At 38.4% G+C, this 17,823-nt stretch overlaps 1 protein-coding gene across 1 annotated transcript in view; it reads right to left on the bottom strand.

Annotated features, from left to right (window-relative positions):
- Positions 1–17,751, bottom strand: part of CDH7 (cadherin 7) — a 156,629-nt gene extending 138,878 nt beyond the window's left edge. Inside the window, exons 1-2 of the mRNA XM_006141816.2 lie at positions 17,666–17,751; positions 5,388–5,792 (exon numbers count right to left, since the gene is read on the bottom strand). Coding sequence (XP_006141878.2) covers positions 5,388–5,792; positions 17,666–17,722 — 462 coding nt within the window. The 5' untranslated portion in view covers positions 17,723–17,751. The remainder of the gene's footprint in view (positions 1–5,387; positions 5,793–17,665) is intronic.
- Between the last annotated feature and the right edge of the window lie 72 nt (positions 17,752–17,823).

Consider the following 17,823-nt stretch of genomic DNA (forward strand, 5'->3'; position numbering starts at 1 on the left):
ACGTGCTATTGTCCTGTAAGGCAGAGCTGAGTCAGAGCTGTTTCTGTGAACCCTTCCTCCTACAAGTACATTCAGGGTCAGCACTTCGCCAACTTCTACCCCAAGAAAACAGTAGAAACCTAACTTAAGGTTGTACCATCGCAGTGGAACACAGCCCGGAAGTTAAAGTCCTGGTAGTTTTCAATAAGATTAAGAAAGAACTCCAACACCACTCCAAACTTTGGTTTTGTGTTTTATACGTCAAACCCCAAATACGTTCAAAACCTGTATTGTGGCCTCGTTATCCTCAATGTCTAAATGACCAGATTTTGTTTACTGTCATTTCGCTGATCTTGTTGGCCACATACTAAATATGAAGTTCTAAAAATAATGCAGACATGATTTCTCTGACATTTGAAGTTCCGATGTTTAAAGATGAAATTTTTTACCCACCAACTATATGTCTTCCATAGTTTAATCATATATCAGTACAAAAAAAATTCTACTGAATTCCTTAACAAGCCCAAAAGAGACTACTTCCCTACTTAATTAGAATAAACCTAAATACCATTTAGTAGATAAAATGGTGGCTGCTTTCACCCGAGTGATCACACATGTACCAACTGACATATCACACACTAGATTATCCATAACTCAGCTAATTTACAATTAATACTCAGTGAAGTGGAAAACCTAATAACGACTATAGCAAGCGAATGGTCCCAATATTTTAGCTCATTTATTCTGAAACACATTTTAATTGTAGATGTCATTATTCCCATTTTAGAGTTGAGGAAAGTAAAATCTAAAAATATTAGGCAATTTGTCACTGTTTTACAAGAAGGAAGTGGTAGGGCTGGCAATAAAACCGATGTCAACTGAAACCTGTTGTACTTATCTATCATCTGATCAAATGAAACTGTAAAGGTTCTTGAAATGATCACTTGCATCTTCGACATTACCGAAATGTGTCCATTTTGTCAGGATGTCTAAGAATGTGGTCAGCAAACGAGCAAAGGCTGAATACACATCTGTGGGGAGAATTGATTAGGCTCATTCTTTCCTCTGCAGGATGATTTGCCTATTCATCCCTCCACTCTTCTTCTACACTTTTTAGTTTTCTCCGTCCTATAAACACTTTTGGTCATAACCATCACCGTTCCCAAGTAAAAACAAAATGAAAACAAAACAGAAACCGTATCTTTTTACATTCCCAGATGATTAAACATGCTCTGTGGTCAAATTTATTCTTTTCCTTTTAATCTTTTTTTCTTTTCATTTTTTTTAAGGGAGATTTTTGCTATAGGGCATGTGCGCTTACCAGACAGAGAGAGAGTGAGTGAGAAATAACCCCCAGGGGTTATAGCCATACCACAATCCATACTCCTCTCAGGATTTTGGGCACACACATGCATATGCCTGATGTGAGTTTCAAGCCTCTGGGTCCAGGACTCAAACCACAGTTGGCCATGTAGGACTCTAGTGCCTTAAACATTATGCCACCTGCTTGTCCCCAAATTTATTCTTTTACATCTGCTATTTCAGACCATCAGCCAAGAAAACAATCATTTCATCATCTCAGACATAAAATTTATAGTACTCAACTTGTCTCTTGCCTTTTTCCAAGGAAATACAGATGGTTCCTATGAGGACTTGCATTTCTCTCTTGCATCTATAAATCCTGTCTCCATGGCAAATTATTTTACTGCCCTTTTGCTGTATTTCAGTCAATTAAGTTATTTTTTAAATATCCATCCATCTTGAACATTTTACTGTGAATGGCTGTACTAAACTCTCAATGTAGAATATTCAGGAGATCAACACAAATATACTTTCCTGTCATATGAAATCAGCTAAGCAATCTTCTCTGATTAATTGAAAGGGAAGTACAGAATATTTCTTGTTATCTAATCAAGGAACCACACAATTTCTCTTAGAAAAATAACAACGTTGCCCAGTAATGTCACATGCACTTGGAATTTAAGTAATCACAGGACATACATTTCATAAATTTAAATCAACTTCTAGGGATTATTTGGGTATAATTATTCTGAATTATTACATAAAATCATAAAATTAAAAAGACTTAAATTTTAAAATTATATATCCTTTTTTTTTCTTTTTATGGAGTTTTTTTTTTTTTTTTTTTCACTATAGGGCACGTGCGCTCACCAGACAGACAGAGACATAGAGACAGAAAGCGAGAAATCACCCCCCAGGAGGGATGGTCACGCCGCAATCCCTTCTCTTCCATTCTCCTCTCGGGATCTTGGGCATGCACGCACACGTGCCTGGCGTGAGTTTTAAGCCACTGGGTCTGGGATGCGAACCATGGTCGACTACGTGGGAGTCCAGCGACATAGCCATTACGCTAACTGCTGGTTCCCTCCATTTTTTTTTTTTTTTTGAGAGGGATAGAGATTTTTGCTATATGGCATGTGCACTCTCTAGAGACAGAGAGACAAAAAATGAGAAATCACTCTCCAGGGCTGGTGGCCATACCAAAATTCTTTCTTCTCCATTCTTCTCTTGAGATTATGGGCATGCATGTACATGTGCTCTCTGTAAGTTTTGAGCTACCAGGTCCAGGACTCAAACCGTAGTTGACTATTTGAGAGTCCAGCAACGCAAACATTACACTATCTGCTGGTCCCAAAATTGTACCCATTTTTAAAATGTCAACCTCATCCAGGCAACTCTACTGAAGTGCAAATGAGTACGAATGATTTTGTTGTTTTAGAAAAATTTACATTAGTTATTTTACTGATAACTGTTGACACTTCATAAATGAGTTAAGTATTGTAGATCTGTCCACAGAAGAAATCTTAACGACTTTATTAAATGTCCATAATAAGTGACTGGAAAGAAGAGCCAGATTCTCAATCAATAAATTTGCATTATGCTTATTGTTCTCAATATTTTTTCCTTATAAGAAAGTAAATAAAATTTATTACATTTACAGCAGATATGATTACAATATTAATAAAGTAAAATGATTATAAAAATATATATGTGCATAGAAAAACACTGGTGTATTTACATATGCTGTGTTAGGGCAGGAAAATCTTGACTGGATAAAAAGTAAATCCTAATCTATATCCTTTGAACCCTTTAAATTATTTAAATCGCTTTATTTACAATAGAGTACCAATCAATATTTGTAAAATATAGAAGAATTAAAGGAAGTGATAATAAATATAATGAAGATTACCTTGATTTATGTAGATGCCCATCAACAGAAATGTATTTTGCACCCTTACCTAAAATGTGTCCAAATGAAAAATAGAGCAATGGAATAAATCAACACAATTTTTCTCCATCTTTCCAGCTTGAGAACTGATTAAGAAATACACTCATCAGTCAGGTGTTTTTTTTTTTAACCTTATCAGAAATAAAAACATAAAACTGACAAAGAGTAGAAATATAGAGGTATAGATGTCTTGCTTGTCTACTTAAAAACCTTCACTAGTGCTCAGCACCAAATTGAGAAATGGAGAAAATCTTTCTAGATATAAAAATAATTGAATCCTTAGTTGAGCAGGGACTGGGAATATATTACGAGGAAAACAGGGGTAAGCCCACACTCTTTTGAAGTATCCTTCAGTTCAAGAATTTCTTGAATGAAAATCTCCTGTCCAAAAATTCAGAAAGAAAAGAGTTGGGGGGGGGGGGTAATCTCAATTTGGCTATGACCTGGCCATCAAATAAATGTACCATGAACTAGGCATCATATGTCTAATATCATTTCTAATTGAGTTTTGTTTATATTTTTATTTCTAAATTTGATATAGGGCATATGCACTAGAGGGGAGGGGAATGAGAAAGTACCCCCTTCCTTCTCAGGAGGGAGGGCCATACTGCAATCCTTTCTCCTCCATTTTCCTCTTGGGATTTGGGGATGCATGCACAAGTGCATGGTTTGTTTTTCAAACCTCTGGGTTGGGTACTCAGAAGAGTCAGCCATGTGGAATCCAACTACCATAACTACCATGCCACTAGATGGTGTTACATTCATTATTTTTTAGAGTGATTTTTGCTATAGAGCACGTGCACTCTCCAGAGACAGAGAGAAAAAGAAACCAAGAAATCACTCCCTCGGGGGGTGGGGAGGAATGACCATGCTGTAATTTCTTCTCATCCATTCTCCTTTCGGGATTTTGGGCACACACAACATTTTGGACTGAGTTTTAAGCTGCTGGGTCCAGGACTTGAACCACAGTCAACTACGTAAGAGTCTAATGACATAACTATTATGCCATCTGCTGGCCCCCACATTCACTCTTAACCAAATGGAATTTTTAAAGGTAAATTAATAATAATTTTTTTTTATTTTTAAAGTTTTGCCATAAAGCATGTGCACTTGTTGGAGAGAGACAGAGAGAGACAGTGAGAAGGAAAGTGGGAAATCACCCTATGAGAGGATGGCCACACCACAATTCCTCCTCCCCTTCTGGGATTTGAGGCACGCATGCACACATGCCCAGCATGACTTTCAAGCTGCCAGATCCTGATTTCCAACCGTGATGGGTCAAGTGGGAGTCCACTGCCTTAACCACTATGACACCTGCTGACCCCACTAACAACAATTAAAAAGTAAAAAACAATCAAAACAAAACAGGAGCTGGCTGCTTTTCATAGCAGTTAAACACTATGCATAAGGATCTGGGTTGTACACTGCTGATCATGATTCAAATCCCACTTCAGTGGCTTGAAAACATGCCAGGGGCACATGTGTGCATGCCCCACATCCCGACAGGTTGGAGAAATGAAGGAGAGTAGATTGAAGCATGACAATGTCCCATTGATGAGGTCTCTCTCTCTTTCTTTCTCTCAAAAATGCATCTTTTTTTCAAAGCAATTTAAAAAAAAAAAAAGCTAATAAATACACAAGACAAAAAACAAAGATCTAACAAAACCAAATCATTAAGAAAAGTAGGTTTGAATTGCTCATAATTTTGAGCCATTACGTTCAATAATTTCACTTTGCAACTTTTAACCTGCACATACCAGGGAAGGGTATAAAAGTATAAACACCATTTACATAGTCCGCCAAAAGAAACAGCTAAAAATCAACTGGCTGTACAAACTCATTGTTTTTCATTTATTGTGGATGTGCCTGTCCTACTTTTGGTAATAACCGTTGAGCAGTCCTCTACCCCACAGCGCACTAAGCTCTGTAGGCTCCTAATCTGTCGGTAGCAATGAAGCATCACTCCTTAACCTACAGCTTCACCGTACTGGCTAGCATCCTGGTTACTTCAGAGTGGCCAATGCCAAAACTTCATTAAACTGTCCCACAACAGTGATGTTCTGTGCTATTCATTTCCAAAGCAAAAATGATCAGTCTTCCATCCAACCATAGACATTGACAATAAGCATTTGCAACATTGAAAAGCCAAATGCCCTACCTTTCCTACATAGAGAGGGTCTGAACCCATGTATTCCTCCAGCACAAAGAACTGATTCCACACCCAGCTGCGCTTGGTCCGGGATCTCCCTGATTGGAAATAGGGCTTTGATCTTGACCTTGAGAGTTCCGCTTGACTCATCCCAGAGAAGCACAGGAAAAGAGCAATTAGCTGCAGAAAATGGCAAAACTCCACTTTTCCCAACTTCATCTTTTTTTTTCTTTCTTTTTCCTGTGTAAGAAAAAAACCTTGACAAGAGAAAAGGCACAGTTCCAGTTGGCTTAGTAGCTCTTGCCTCCGGCAGGGTGTCAGCTGAGAGTCCAGAGATGATAATTTGCAGAGTGTTGGACTGGAAGAGGTCACCACTGCTAAACAGCCTTTGCCAAAGAATGGTGTAATAGGCACCTAGCAGAACAAAAGAAAGAGATTGTGTCAGAAACCAAAACACAACATTTAGCATCCCTTTACTAACTTATTGATTTTCCCCAAGTTATCATCACTTGTATAATCATTGAAATATTAATCATACACTTAGAACAATTATAATAACTGCTACCATCTTTGTTACTTATATAAATACTGCCGATGCCGAATTATCCTCATTCTATAACACAACCTTAAAATTCCATGTTTCTTCCAGGGCATTTTATTTGAGCATATGGTGTATTTTACACAAATGTAGCAGCATCATTTTAATGTTAGTCTTTATTTTTTTTTCCTTTTATATTACCATCAGTTTCGTGCATTGGTATTAGAATGTGAAAGCAAAGCAGCTCAAAGCAGGGATTTAACCAAATGGGAAGGACATATGCTGGTTTAAATCTCTTCTGTGAAACTGTAAAGAGAAATAAAGAAGTATGAGGTGATTCCAACCGGTTGATTGATTCTGAGTCACAGAACACCAGCTGTTTTGATGTGCTCTGATTTGATTGTGATCAGCTGAAAAGCTTAGTAGTTTCCATTTTCCACTCTTCAAACTCGCTGTCATGTATGCTGGGTAGCATGTGAGTTGTGCTGTTGCATTGCAGTTCCCCGCTATTTTACAAATACTCACTGGGCATCTTGTAACATGAGTTGTGCATGGTAGGACCTTCTTTCAGAACCATTTATGGAATTGGATTATTTTGATCAACAGAGGGGCGAGAAACTCAGTTCTGTGAACCCCATTGATTGTTGGCATGTACCCAGAAGGGGTTTTGGCAGCCGCATGGAAAAAAAAAACAAACTTTTTATTCTAATGTCAATTTATTGCAGATATTGCAGTTGCTGGATTTTGATTATGCAAAAGATATAAAATCAACTACAAAACAAACTTTCAAACACACCCTCAAAAACACAGAGGAAAGAGAATTTATGACAAGATGCTTGCTTAAATCATTGTTTCATTTTCATTTTTAAAGTTATTTTACTTCCTACAAATAAATCAACAATAGGCTGATTAAGGCAAAGGTTATCATTGCTTATTTCTTTCTCTTTCTTTTTTTCTGGGGGAGAAGAGAAAAACATAGTTTTAAGAACATGAAGCCAAACGATTTATCTCCCTTTTATAGCAGGCAGTATACTGTCCTCATACTGAGCTTTTCCACCCTTTTACCTGTTTCTCCTGTAGCAGGAGTGCCTGCTATCCAACAGACAAATATTTTTGACAGTCAAGTTGCTCATGAAAAATACTATGAATAGTAGAAAAAGTGTAAAAGGAAAAATATATGCATTTACTAAATATGTTAAATAGTCCATTTAACTAGAAGAAACAAGTTGCCCTCACTTCGAGCTATAGCAAAAAGAACACACACATTTAAAAAAAATACTCTATAAAATCTTGATATTTCAGAAGGCATTTCAGGATGATCCAATGTTCAGCGAATTCATGTATGTTGGGGACCAGCAGAACGAGTAACTATTAGACATACTAACTGCAGCTGGTACACTGAACACAATCTCCTAAATTAAGATCTCCAATTCAAGGATCATGAATGAATTTATTCAAGGGCAGCAGGTGGCGTAGCGCTTAAGGTGCTGGACTCCCATGTGGTCAAGTGCAATTGGAGTTCCAGATCTGCATCCTGAAACTCACCATGGGCCTGCGTGCATGCATGCCCAAAGTCATGAGAGGAAAATGGAGGAGAAGGGATTAAGGTATAGCCATCCTCCCTGGTGGTGGTGGTGGTGGGAGGGGGTGATTTCTTTTTCTGTCTCTCCAGCAAGCACACGTGCTCTATAGTAAAAATCTCTCAAAAAATAAAAATAAAAACCTCTAAAAAATGAATTTATTCTATTTAGAAATCATTCTAGATTTAGAATTCGTAAGGATCAAATAAGTTGAGGTTATGCCTTGATATGACTCTGTAGGCGCCTCAATTAAGTTGAAGGTTTATTGTACCAAAGTCTGACTAACCCATCTGAAAGACAAACATCTAGAGTTATTAAAAGAAAATAGTTGTTTAATAATCTGTGTGTAGATTAGTTCTCACAGATCAGGAATCACACAGAGGGCTTCTATACGAATGGTTGTAGCATGAGGAGAAGCAAGGCCATCTACAACAGCTTCTTTTCTTTTGCTGCAACATCAGTTCCTGAGAATGGGGAGGGATGGTTTAGAGTTGTGGACCTAGGACTGAGCTCTCACATGTGAAATACATGGCCAGAGAACAGGTCCATTTCCATTAATCCCTTCTCAAGAAAGAGTGAATTTTCTCTAAAAACAGTAAGTACTTTCAACCCTAAGACATGTTTTTAATGTGATAGCACAAAATTACATTATTATATTTAGGCTACTTTGTGGATCAAGGGGGCTTAGTGACATTATTTCAGTTTGAACACGTATCCAGCTTCTAAAACCTAGATTGCAAATGAGTTTTTGCAATTCAAAGTGTGAAGAGTTGGTGTAATGATACACTCACTGGTAAAGACTGAGTGTCTGTATCAGATAAAGATTCAAACTCTGGGTCTGTCACGTCTTAACTATGCAGCCTTGGGTACAGTAAATTCTTAGCAGTTAAGTTCCAGACCACTCCCCCATGAGAATAAAATTATAATAATATTATCTATTTCAGGGGATTAAATGAACAGGTCATAAAATGTTGAGGATAGTTCATGACATACAATAAAAACAGTTGTTGGATTTAGTATTTATATATTTTTTAGTTTAAAACTAATTGTATTAAAATCAAAATTAGTTTGTCACGTTAACTTTTGTTTTAGTGTTATCTACAGTACAGTGTTGTAGACAATTCTTACACTAAATAAAATCATTCTTGATATTCTTGGTGCCAGATAACTATATGGTCATATATCAAAAAGTTTGGATGGTGGGACCAGGCAGTGGTGCAGCAGTCATGTTACTGCGCCCACACAGGAGAGGTCCTGGTTTGGGTCCTGGCACGTTCCTGGCATGCAGACCACGCATGCACTATACCTAAGGGGAGGACTGCTGCATGAACACCCTGTTGGGGGTGTTGTCTTGTATCTCTCCTTCTCTTTTGTCTCTCTTATAGAAAAAAATAAACTTTAAAAGAAAATCTAAACAAAAGTTTCAAAAAATATTAAAAATAGAATTTTTTCCTTAAAGTCATAAATCCATAGCTTTTTGTAAGTATGGACTGGTATCAGAGTTGCAGAATCGTATTTGAGTTCACTAGGGTGTTTATGGATGAGGAACTAAAAGAACGTAATATGCACTAGGGTAAGAGCACTGAGGTCTTTGTCCTACAAACTCCAACATTTGCTGTATGAACTTGCACTCCTTTGGGATTACATTTTCCACATTTGCAAAATGAAGAAGCTGAACTAACTCACCTTATAAAGTCTGTTTTTCTACCCCAGATCTTATTTTTCTGTTTTTGATGATTATATAACATTGATTTCATTAGCTTTTATAAAGCTGTCATAAAGTGCATATTGCTAATAATTGAAGGTAAAGGATAGACAAACTTAAGAAAGTTATATGAGTGTAAAAGAAGTGTTTGGCTTGCTCATAAAATGTAGCATGCTCTTTACCAAGAGCAGTTTAATTTACTGTTCTTGCCACTTGAAGATTATGATTTCTCCCCCGTAAAGACTGCATATCTGTCAGAATAGCTAAAACGTACGACAAAAGGAAACTATTGAATGTGCCTTAGGTGACTTTACAATCATGAAGTCATTATTTGTGAAAGAAGGATACCTGATAAATCTGTACTACTCAATTTAAACCAAAGGTTTTAAAAGCAACTAGTGTCAACATGAACCTTTGATGAACAATGATATCCCCCCCATCTTTGTATCACAATATCTAGAACAATTGGAGTCACATAAATGACATTCAGAAAATATTTACAGACTATTCATTTTCATTATGATCAATTTCAGTTTTAAATATGGAAAATTAACCATTTAAGTCAATAGGTAAAATTCTTGGTAACTCTACCATGTTTATGAATCATGATAACTTTTTTTTTTTTGAGAGGTTTTTCGCTATAGGGTACGTGCACTCGCCAGACAGACAGAGAGAGACATAGAGACAGAAAATGAGAAATCACTCCCCAAGGGGGGATGGTCACACCACAATCCCTTCTCCTCCATTCTCTTCTCAGGATCTTGGGCAGGCACGCACACATGCTCGGCGTGAGTTTGAAGTCACCGGGTCCAGGACGCAAACCAGGGTCGACTACATGGGAGTCCAGCGACAGCCAATATGCTAACTACTGGTTCCTTGAATCATGATAACTTTGACAATAATTCCATTTGCCGGGCTCTTGAACCAAATTTTCTGTCTAGCTCCAAGGCCTACAAGGTGCACAAGAACACTTTACTGGATTCTGTGTACATTGCTGTGGATGACATTCTTTTTCATGAGGTAGATCAATGTCTGCTTAGTACCCTTTGTTCAGTACACTTGGAAAACTGGGAAATAGTGTCTGAACAACTGTAATCTGAAGAGAGAACGTTTCATAATGTGTTTGCAGTGTTTTTGGTAGTTACTGACTCTGCCAGGAATATACATCCAACATAACAGGGAAAAACTGGCCGCAGGTCAGAAGTTTCCTTCCTTCAACAGTCTTCCCCCGATCCTCGTCTTCCTTTCCTATCAGATTTGATGTTCAAAGCAAAGGTGAGCATAACAATTCAACTCAACTCATTCTGTCCTTAGTCAGGTCATCTTGTCTTGAGTTGGGCCATCGTGGAAAAAAATGAAGGGACTTGAGAGCTATGGGAAACCTTTTTAGCACTTTGCCTGTGGTAGTCAAACAGTAGTAACCAAAATGTGAACCTGAGATTTCCTTATATATTACATACACCCTCCAAACAGGTTGTCTGTCTTGTCTCAAATGCCAACTTGCAGGAAGTTACTTTGAAAGTATTTTTTACACAAAAATGAGTACAATCACAACTGTCGATTTTTCACATAAGCTAAATACTGCCTTAAGCATTTAGACCCCAGAGCAAAAACGCTTAGCTCTCTTTAAACTTCCACATCAACCACATTCTTTGTTTCTTCTGCCTCCTCTCCTGAGTTTCATGCATAGGAGTTAATGTAAGCAGCAGCAGCAAACAGAGCTCTCTGTGCCCAAGCTGTGTGGTGTGGTATCCTGTCTTCATGGATGATTTTACATGAGTGGCCCTCTGGAGATTTGAACAGCTGAACTCTTCACTATTACTAGCCCAGAAATACAGTAACTGCTACAGATCTTTGTCAACTTTTAGACTACTACAAATATGGACATTATAACTTTGAAGAGAAAATCTGTAAGGATGGGCTACATCTGAGGGACATGGGGTCAACCACGGATGTTTGAAAGACTAGTGGTAATGGCTACTGCACTAATGATTAATCTGAAATAATTATAAAAAAGAATTGGAGGGAGATTTAAAGTGTTTTGCCAGCTCTGATATTTTAAGGCTAAGACATATTTTTCTTTCATTTACAACATTTTTCATTTTTTTCCCAAGCTGGAAATACATGAAAATCACCACAGATTGTTCTGTAAGTAGCAAAACGTGCCATAATCAACAGACTATAAAATGAAACCTTGAAATACATGTTAAATGGATTGGGCCAAAAAGGAGAAACAAAGGGGGTTGAGAATCAATCAGGCAGTATTTACTAAATCAACATCATTTATATGACCCCAAATCACTTTATCGTGCTACCATTTTGTTCCAATTATTTTTGTTCAACTAAGTGGCAAAGTATTATTTGCAAGCAGATTGTTTAGTATTAATTTATCCTTAATAGCTAATATTATTTTACTAAAACAAATTCATTATTATAACATCTCTTTGGATTTTCTACTCCACTTAGCATCTCTGTGAAACCATTTTTTAAAATCAGATCAAATGACTATCATACTCTTAATCAAATATTTTGTTCATACTTAAAGACAATGGCCAGAAGTCCTTTAATATCAAAAAAAATTTTTTAATGCATATGCATACAAATTGTAAATCAGCAAAAGTAGATATTTTCCAGAACCTGTTTCCTCTGAATTAAAGTCAGCATGTTAAAAGCATGACAAGTTGTGTAAAATATATATTCTCCCACTACACATAAACATGGAATCCCAGAGTAGATTTTAAAACCTGTCTAATTGTCAATTAATTTATATGTGCTAGACTGCTCTTCCAAAAGGCCCACAGTACTATATGCTTTGTAGAAATAATGTGTGCTATATTAAATGACTACCAATTATATTAAAAGGAAATATAGTACTGTTTGGGGTTTTGTTGTACTTAAACTGAAATGTGTTCCATGTAGTTCAGTATCAATAGCCAATGGCTTGCCACAATTAAAGGTCTTATACCACCAAAGTTTCTCTAAAGTCTGTCAGGGAGTATCTTCTCATGTTATCTGCTGTATGGAGTCTATATCAGTTGGAGGTCTTCTGAAACTCTTTCCAAATATATTTAATGTATCCATACTAACACAATTTATTATCAACTGGTAATACTGATTTAAAGACGTTAGGTTTATATTTTAAAAACAGGCACAGTTTACTAGAAGTAGAACATAGTAGTATAAAAATGAATTCCGTAATGTATTTGCACTTTCTAGGAAAACAATAGTGTGAATGACATTGGAGGAGTGTCAGTGTACCTAATAAGACAATCTACAAGAAGTAGAAAAATCCATAATGCTTGACTGCCAAGCATCCCCAGGATCTAACTGATATTCCTGGAGATATTTTGTTGGTTGATGTATAAAACAGAACACTATAAGTAATCATAATTGTAACAATCATTAAAAAAAAGGAAACAAAATTTTGCTATTGGCCCGTTGGGAAGAAACTGTCCTTTCCAGGTCTACTTTAGAATTGAGCTACATTTTGACAAGTAGTAGATTTGAAATGAACCCTTATAAAGAGTGAACAGTACATAAGTGTGAAAGTAGAACTGATACCACTTCACAGTGGAGGTTAAAGGGCACTGTGTAAAGTAGTATCATTACTGTGAGAGCAACCTTCTATGGACTAGTTCTTTTATATAGTCTAGGGAAAAGAAGTCTGTTCCTTTTAGGAAATCCCCTAGGTATTTAGTGGCTTTATTTACATTCAACAACAAGAACAACAAAACCCTGCCTTCTGACTCATTCAATGTCTTCTTTAAAGACCTTGATTTGTCCTTGTTCCCCAGGAGAACATCCACGTGTTACCACTGAGGTCCTCCATGTGATTTATCTCTGTACCCTAGTAGAGCAGTCTGCTTTGCATAAAGGAGTGTATTTAATTCATCGTTGTTTTCACTTATTTTTAAGGTTGCATCATTTAATACATGTTTGGGAATGCCAAAGGAGAAAAAGATAAAATCTCTTCTCACCCTGACTGAGCAGATGTCAGAATGTCTCTAGAGAGAAACAAGTCCAGAACAAGAAGTGTTTAAAGAGCAGTAGCTACATTTTTATTTCCATGCGCAACATTACAAGCCAAGCTATTAAGGGCTGTGAGACAGATAAAGAGAAAGCCAAGTCAGTACTGAAGAGTGAGATCGTTTGGGTCTCATGAGGGTTCATATTAGAGGAAAAGCACAAAGAAATTTCCAAACCCTGCTGCTGCTCATGTTTACAGATTCATGAAGTGGCAGAAACATGGAAGAATAACATATCTGGACTGGAACAGACATTAGGAAAATCTAAGCCAGTTCCTTTATTCTTTCCTAAAGACGCCATAGAAATCTACAGAATCCTAGTGAAATGCCCAAGGTCACACAACTGGTTATGGCGGGAACTGAGCACGACTGGATGTAACCATTATTTTAAAGTTAAAAACTGTTCATTCTGGCTATACATTTGTCTTCAATGGATCATGTTTAGAATTTATCATCTTTCCCAAAGGCAGAAAAAAAGTAGATTTGATTTTTTTATATGATGCTGAGTTTCAATATTCAAAGTAAGAGATTTTCAAGGTACCATCCAGGTGGGGATGGAGAGAAGAGCCAGTAAAAAGGAGGGATCTATCACCTAGGGTTTAATATTTCTATGTTACAAACAACAGGGACTGTGCAGAATCCAAATTTAAATCTACCTCCTCCCTCCCATCTCAACAACTCTAGAAATCAGAATATCACTTCTTATCACATTATGACAGTAAGTAGTAAGCTATTTTGACTGAAATTTGCAAGATAGCCTACTGGATGTTTTAGAAATAGGGTACCAATTCAAGAAAATACCTTAGGATATATTTACACTGCACACACACACACACACACACACACACACACACACACACATAACCATTTTGTTTGGCAAAATACCATCCCAGTTGTACCCTTATGTTTTGATCTATCAGTTCTATATTTTGAGATGACAGTCAGTTTCTAATAGTCCTATTATAATCATTCTACATTTAATTTTGTCACCTTCAGCTTCTTATGTAGCATGTATATACCATTTAAAGTTTAACATTACATTCAAGAATTTTTAATACTGATGAAAGAACCTTCTCCTGGGTGCTTAAAAGGTACGATTTTTTACATTTTAATTAGTGAGGCTGGGGACTCTCTGTGATATGTGACTTCTCATGTAAAGAAACTGTGATCAAATCCATTAGCTCCCTGGGCCAGATAACATTACAACCACAGACCACAACCTCCTACTGTTAACTGGCCTAAATATGCAGGCAGGAGCCCTGGAAATGAATCACATAGCCTGTAGTGTGCATCTGGTTATCAAACATGGAAAGGAAACTTCTCTAAGTGGATTATAGTGTCAATTTCAACTACACACAAACAACCTCTGTCATGAAGGGAAGGAATGCAAGAAAGGGTGGGAGATGTGATAATTCATAATTAACTAGCAGAAGCCTTATGTAAATTTTTTAAAAAATAAAAAAGTCAGCACCAAAGCACAGCCCTTCTGAATTATTTATGTAATAACAAAATGGTAAAATTATATCTAAAGAGCTTCCTTCTCTATACTGTATTCTTGTAAACAGTCTGAGCTGAATCAGTTTTAATTTTTAATGGTACCCTTCTATTTACCTTGTGCCAGGTGTGACTTACATGGCTTCAATAAAAGGCACCATGGTTCAATAAACACTTTGCAAAACAGCAGAAAATAAATTCTACCAGAATGAAAATGTACACTCTAATCTGAAATGAATGTATGGACAGATGTGTACATATTCATTTGCACTGGTAATTTTATCAGTGAGGAGACTTGCAGCATGACAAGGGGGAAGTGTCTGCAGGGGTATCTTTCTGCAGAACCAGCAAATCCCCAGAGGAGGCACTCGCGTATTGCTGGTTACAGCCAGATCTGCTGTGCTTGTCAGAGCCTGGGGAGCCGGTCACACACAGGACTCTGATCACATGTCTTCTCTCCTTGTCCTCAGCTCCCCTTTATCGCTCCACCAAGTTGCATCTGACTCCTTTATCCAAGGAAGAAAAGCTTCCATCACAGCCTCTTTGCAATCAACTAATGCATGTTAGTTATTTTAGAAGTTTCTGAAAGTCCCAATTTAAAGCCAAGGCTTTAAAACCTTTCCATCAAGTAAACAACATTGGTGTGTAGGTGTGTGTGTGTGTGTCTAAACCATGATGTGAAACAAGCTTCTAAGGCAATAAATGTAAACCCTTATAAAATCTAGGAAGAATTAGAATCACCCAGCAATAAATATCCACAACACTGAACAATTTATGGGTTTAGTACTTCATAAAGAATTTCTAAATACTTGACAAAGTAAGTATTCGAGACAAAACAAGGATGTATGCACTTTCTCATTTCAGTGCTCATTCTCAGAAGTTTATATCAGCTTTGCCGTCAAAATCAAAATGCTGAATAAGTGGGAGACAAGCATAGACATACTGCCCGAGAGACAGTCATTTGACTTTTAGTCCAAAGAAGGCTGAACGGTGCCAAATCAGTGCTCTCATCCTCGCCCCCTCATTGGGCACTAAAAACTCGAGTCAATTCAAGGGTAAATTGCAGTAATATAGATGCTTTACAATACCCTTTGATAAGAAAGGGAAAAGCTCTGTGCTATTAAATCAATAAAAGTGAGCTTAAGAAGAGTTGTGAGTCTGTCAACTGATTGTTAACACAATTCTAATGACCTAGTGCAGTCCTTAATCGCAATAATATCTCACGTTGTAAGTGTACAATGCCCTTTTATTAAAGCTGCAAACCTTAATAGCTTTTAGCAAGGTGATGGTCTGCTCTACTGATTACTGTTTTCTTTGTATTTCCTTCCTCAGACAGACTTTCGGCAAGCTTTACCAGATAAAACCATTAACGCTGGATGTTACTTAACTGCTTCCGCTATCCCAATCCATATTAAACTAGACTTCCACAGAGTTGCCAGTTTGACTACCTGCCTCAATTCTTGTGCATTTCAGTTCGACCATTCTAAAAACAAAGAAAAGGGACTGACTTCTTGCATTTTTCCTTTACATTTGGTAATAAGAAAAAAGCTAGGGTAAACATATACTCTCACTAGTTCTTTAGGAATGAAGTAATTGTTGGCAAGTTACTGAAAGCTTCAAATGTAACGACTTTTTTCCTTAGTTCCTTTTTCCTCTTAATGACTTGTCTTTAGAAAGGCATTCTGAAAACTACTCAGATGTTGCTGACGATGTGCCTGTGCAAACTTTCCTTTAAAAAGAGGTTGCTGCTGCTCCTAAACTCTTTTAAAATACACATTTTGTGCTGTTAATCTGAAAAAAAATACATACTTGCCACTTACCAAGGGCCATGTATTGACAAGTTACTTACATTTTTTCCTCCATTCTCTCCCTCCCCCCCCTCTCTCTCTCCTCTCTCTCTCTCAATGTAAAGTTCTATGAACACTGGTCTAGTTACAGAAATTAAGAAGGCAAATCTCACTCAAAGATCTCTCGTTTAATAAATGATCTATAGAAACAAGTTATTTCTTGCAAAGTAAAAGATGCGTTAAGCACATCCGTGGTGCGTTTTGCAAATCTCCAAAGCCTAGACACCCAATCCCTGAAGGTTTCTGGTCAGTTTATTTCCCATTTGCCCAGTGCTGGGTGAACCCCCTGCCAGTCTTTACTCACCTGAACTAGGGCATCTAAGAAATCCGGAAGGTTAACGATCTAAACCGTGAAGCCACACAGAACAATAGATCCTTTCTCATTAATCCACATCGTAAGATTGAAAACCAGCAACTAGCCGGAGACCATGTGCGCCCAAGAAGTCCACCACGCATTCCGAGAAGCAGGACGCCCTTTCCCAGCGCACACCTACGGAAGAACCAGGCGGAGGGGCAGCGAGACGCGGAGCGGAGGCAAACCCTGCAGATGCACCTTCTCAGCAGAATACTAATTACAGGAAAAGCCAAGCAGCCTAGGTGAGTTCCACCTTCAGGAAAGGTACAAGGTGTCTAACGCGGAGGGTTCAAAGGTCTGTGGCGCACACAGGCACACACCCCTTCCAGCCTCAGACCTCTGCAGAACCTGGCGGCAGAGCCAGTGCCAGTCGTGCCCCCAGGAGCCCGAGGTCAAGGGAGGGGTCGCTTTGGTGTTCTCTTTGAAGGGAGCTGTCCAGACCGCCGGTGCTCAGCGCTGCATCTGGAGTGCCAGGATTTGCTCGCAGCCTGAACTACTTCTCCCGTCGCACCTGGTGTCTGTAAGCACCGGCTTCCAGGGGCCGAGAGCCCCCAGCCCGGGCCCCACGACTGTCCTGCCTTGCAGAGCACGGTCTCACAGCAACACGCAGTAACTTGGGGACGCCAAGGGAAACTCCACGCATATCCCCCTCCCGCCAGCCGCTCACAGATCAGTGCTGCTTCCAAATGCGCACATCTGCCCAGCGGCGCCTCCCCCAGCCCCAAGCAGGCAGAGACACTCACCTGGGGCCTCAATTCCCTCCTGGCGGCTTCCAAAGCTTGGCACTGGGGCGTTTGCATCCGAACGGACAAGCGCTCAGCTGCCGGGCGCCCACCGACGCTTCGGGACCCAGTGCGCGCAGCTCGGGCGCGGGGCGGACTGGAGGCACCGGCTCCTCCCC

Source organism: Tupaia chinensis, unplaced genomic scaffold, assembly GCF_000334495.1.
Source record: "Tupaia chinensis unplaced genomic scaffold, TupChi_1.0 Scaffold000065_1, whole genome shotgun sequence".
NCBI classification, from domain to species: domain Eukaryota; kingdom Metazoa; phylum Chordata; class Mammalia; order Scandentia; family Tupaiidae; genus Tupaia; species Tupaia belangeri.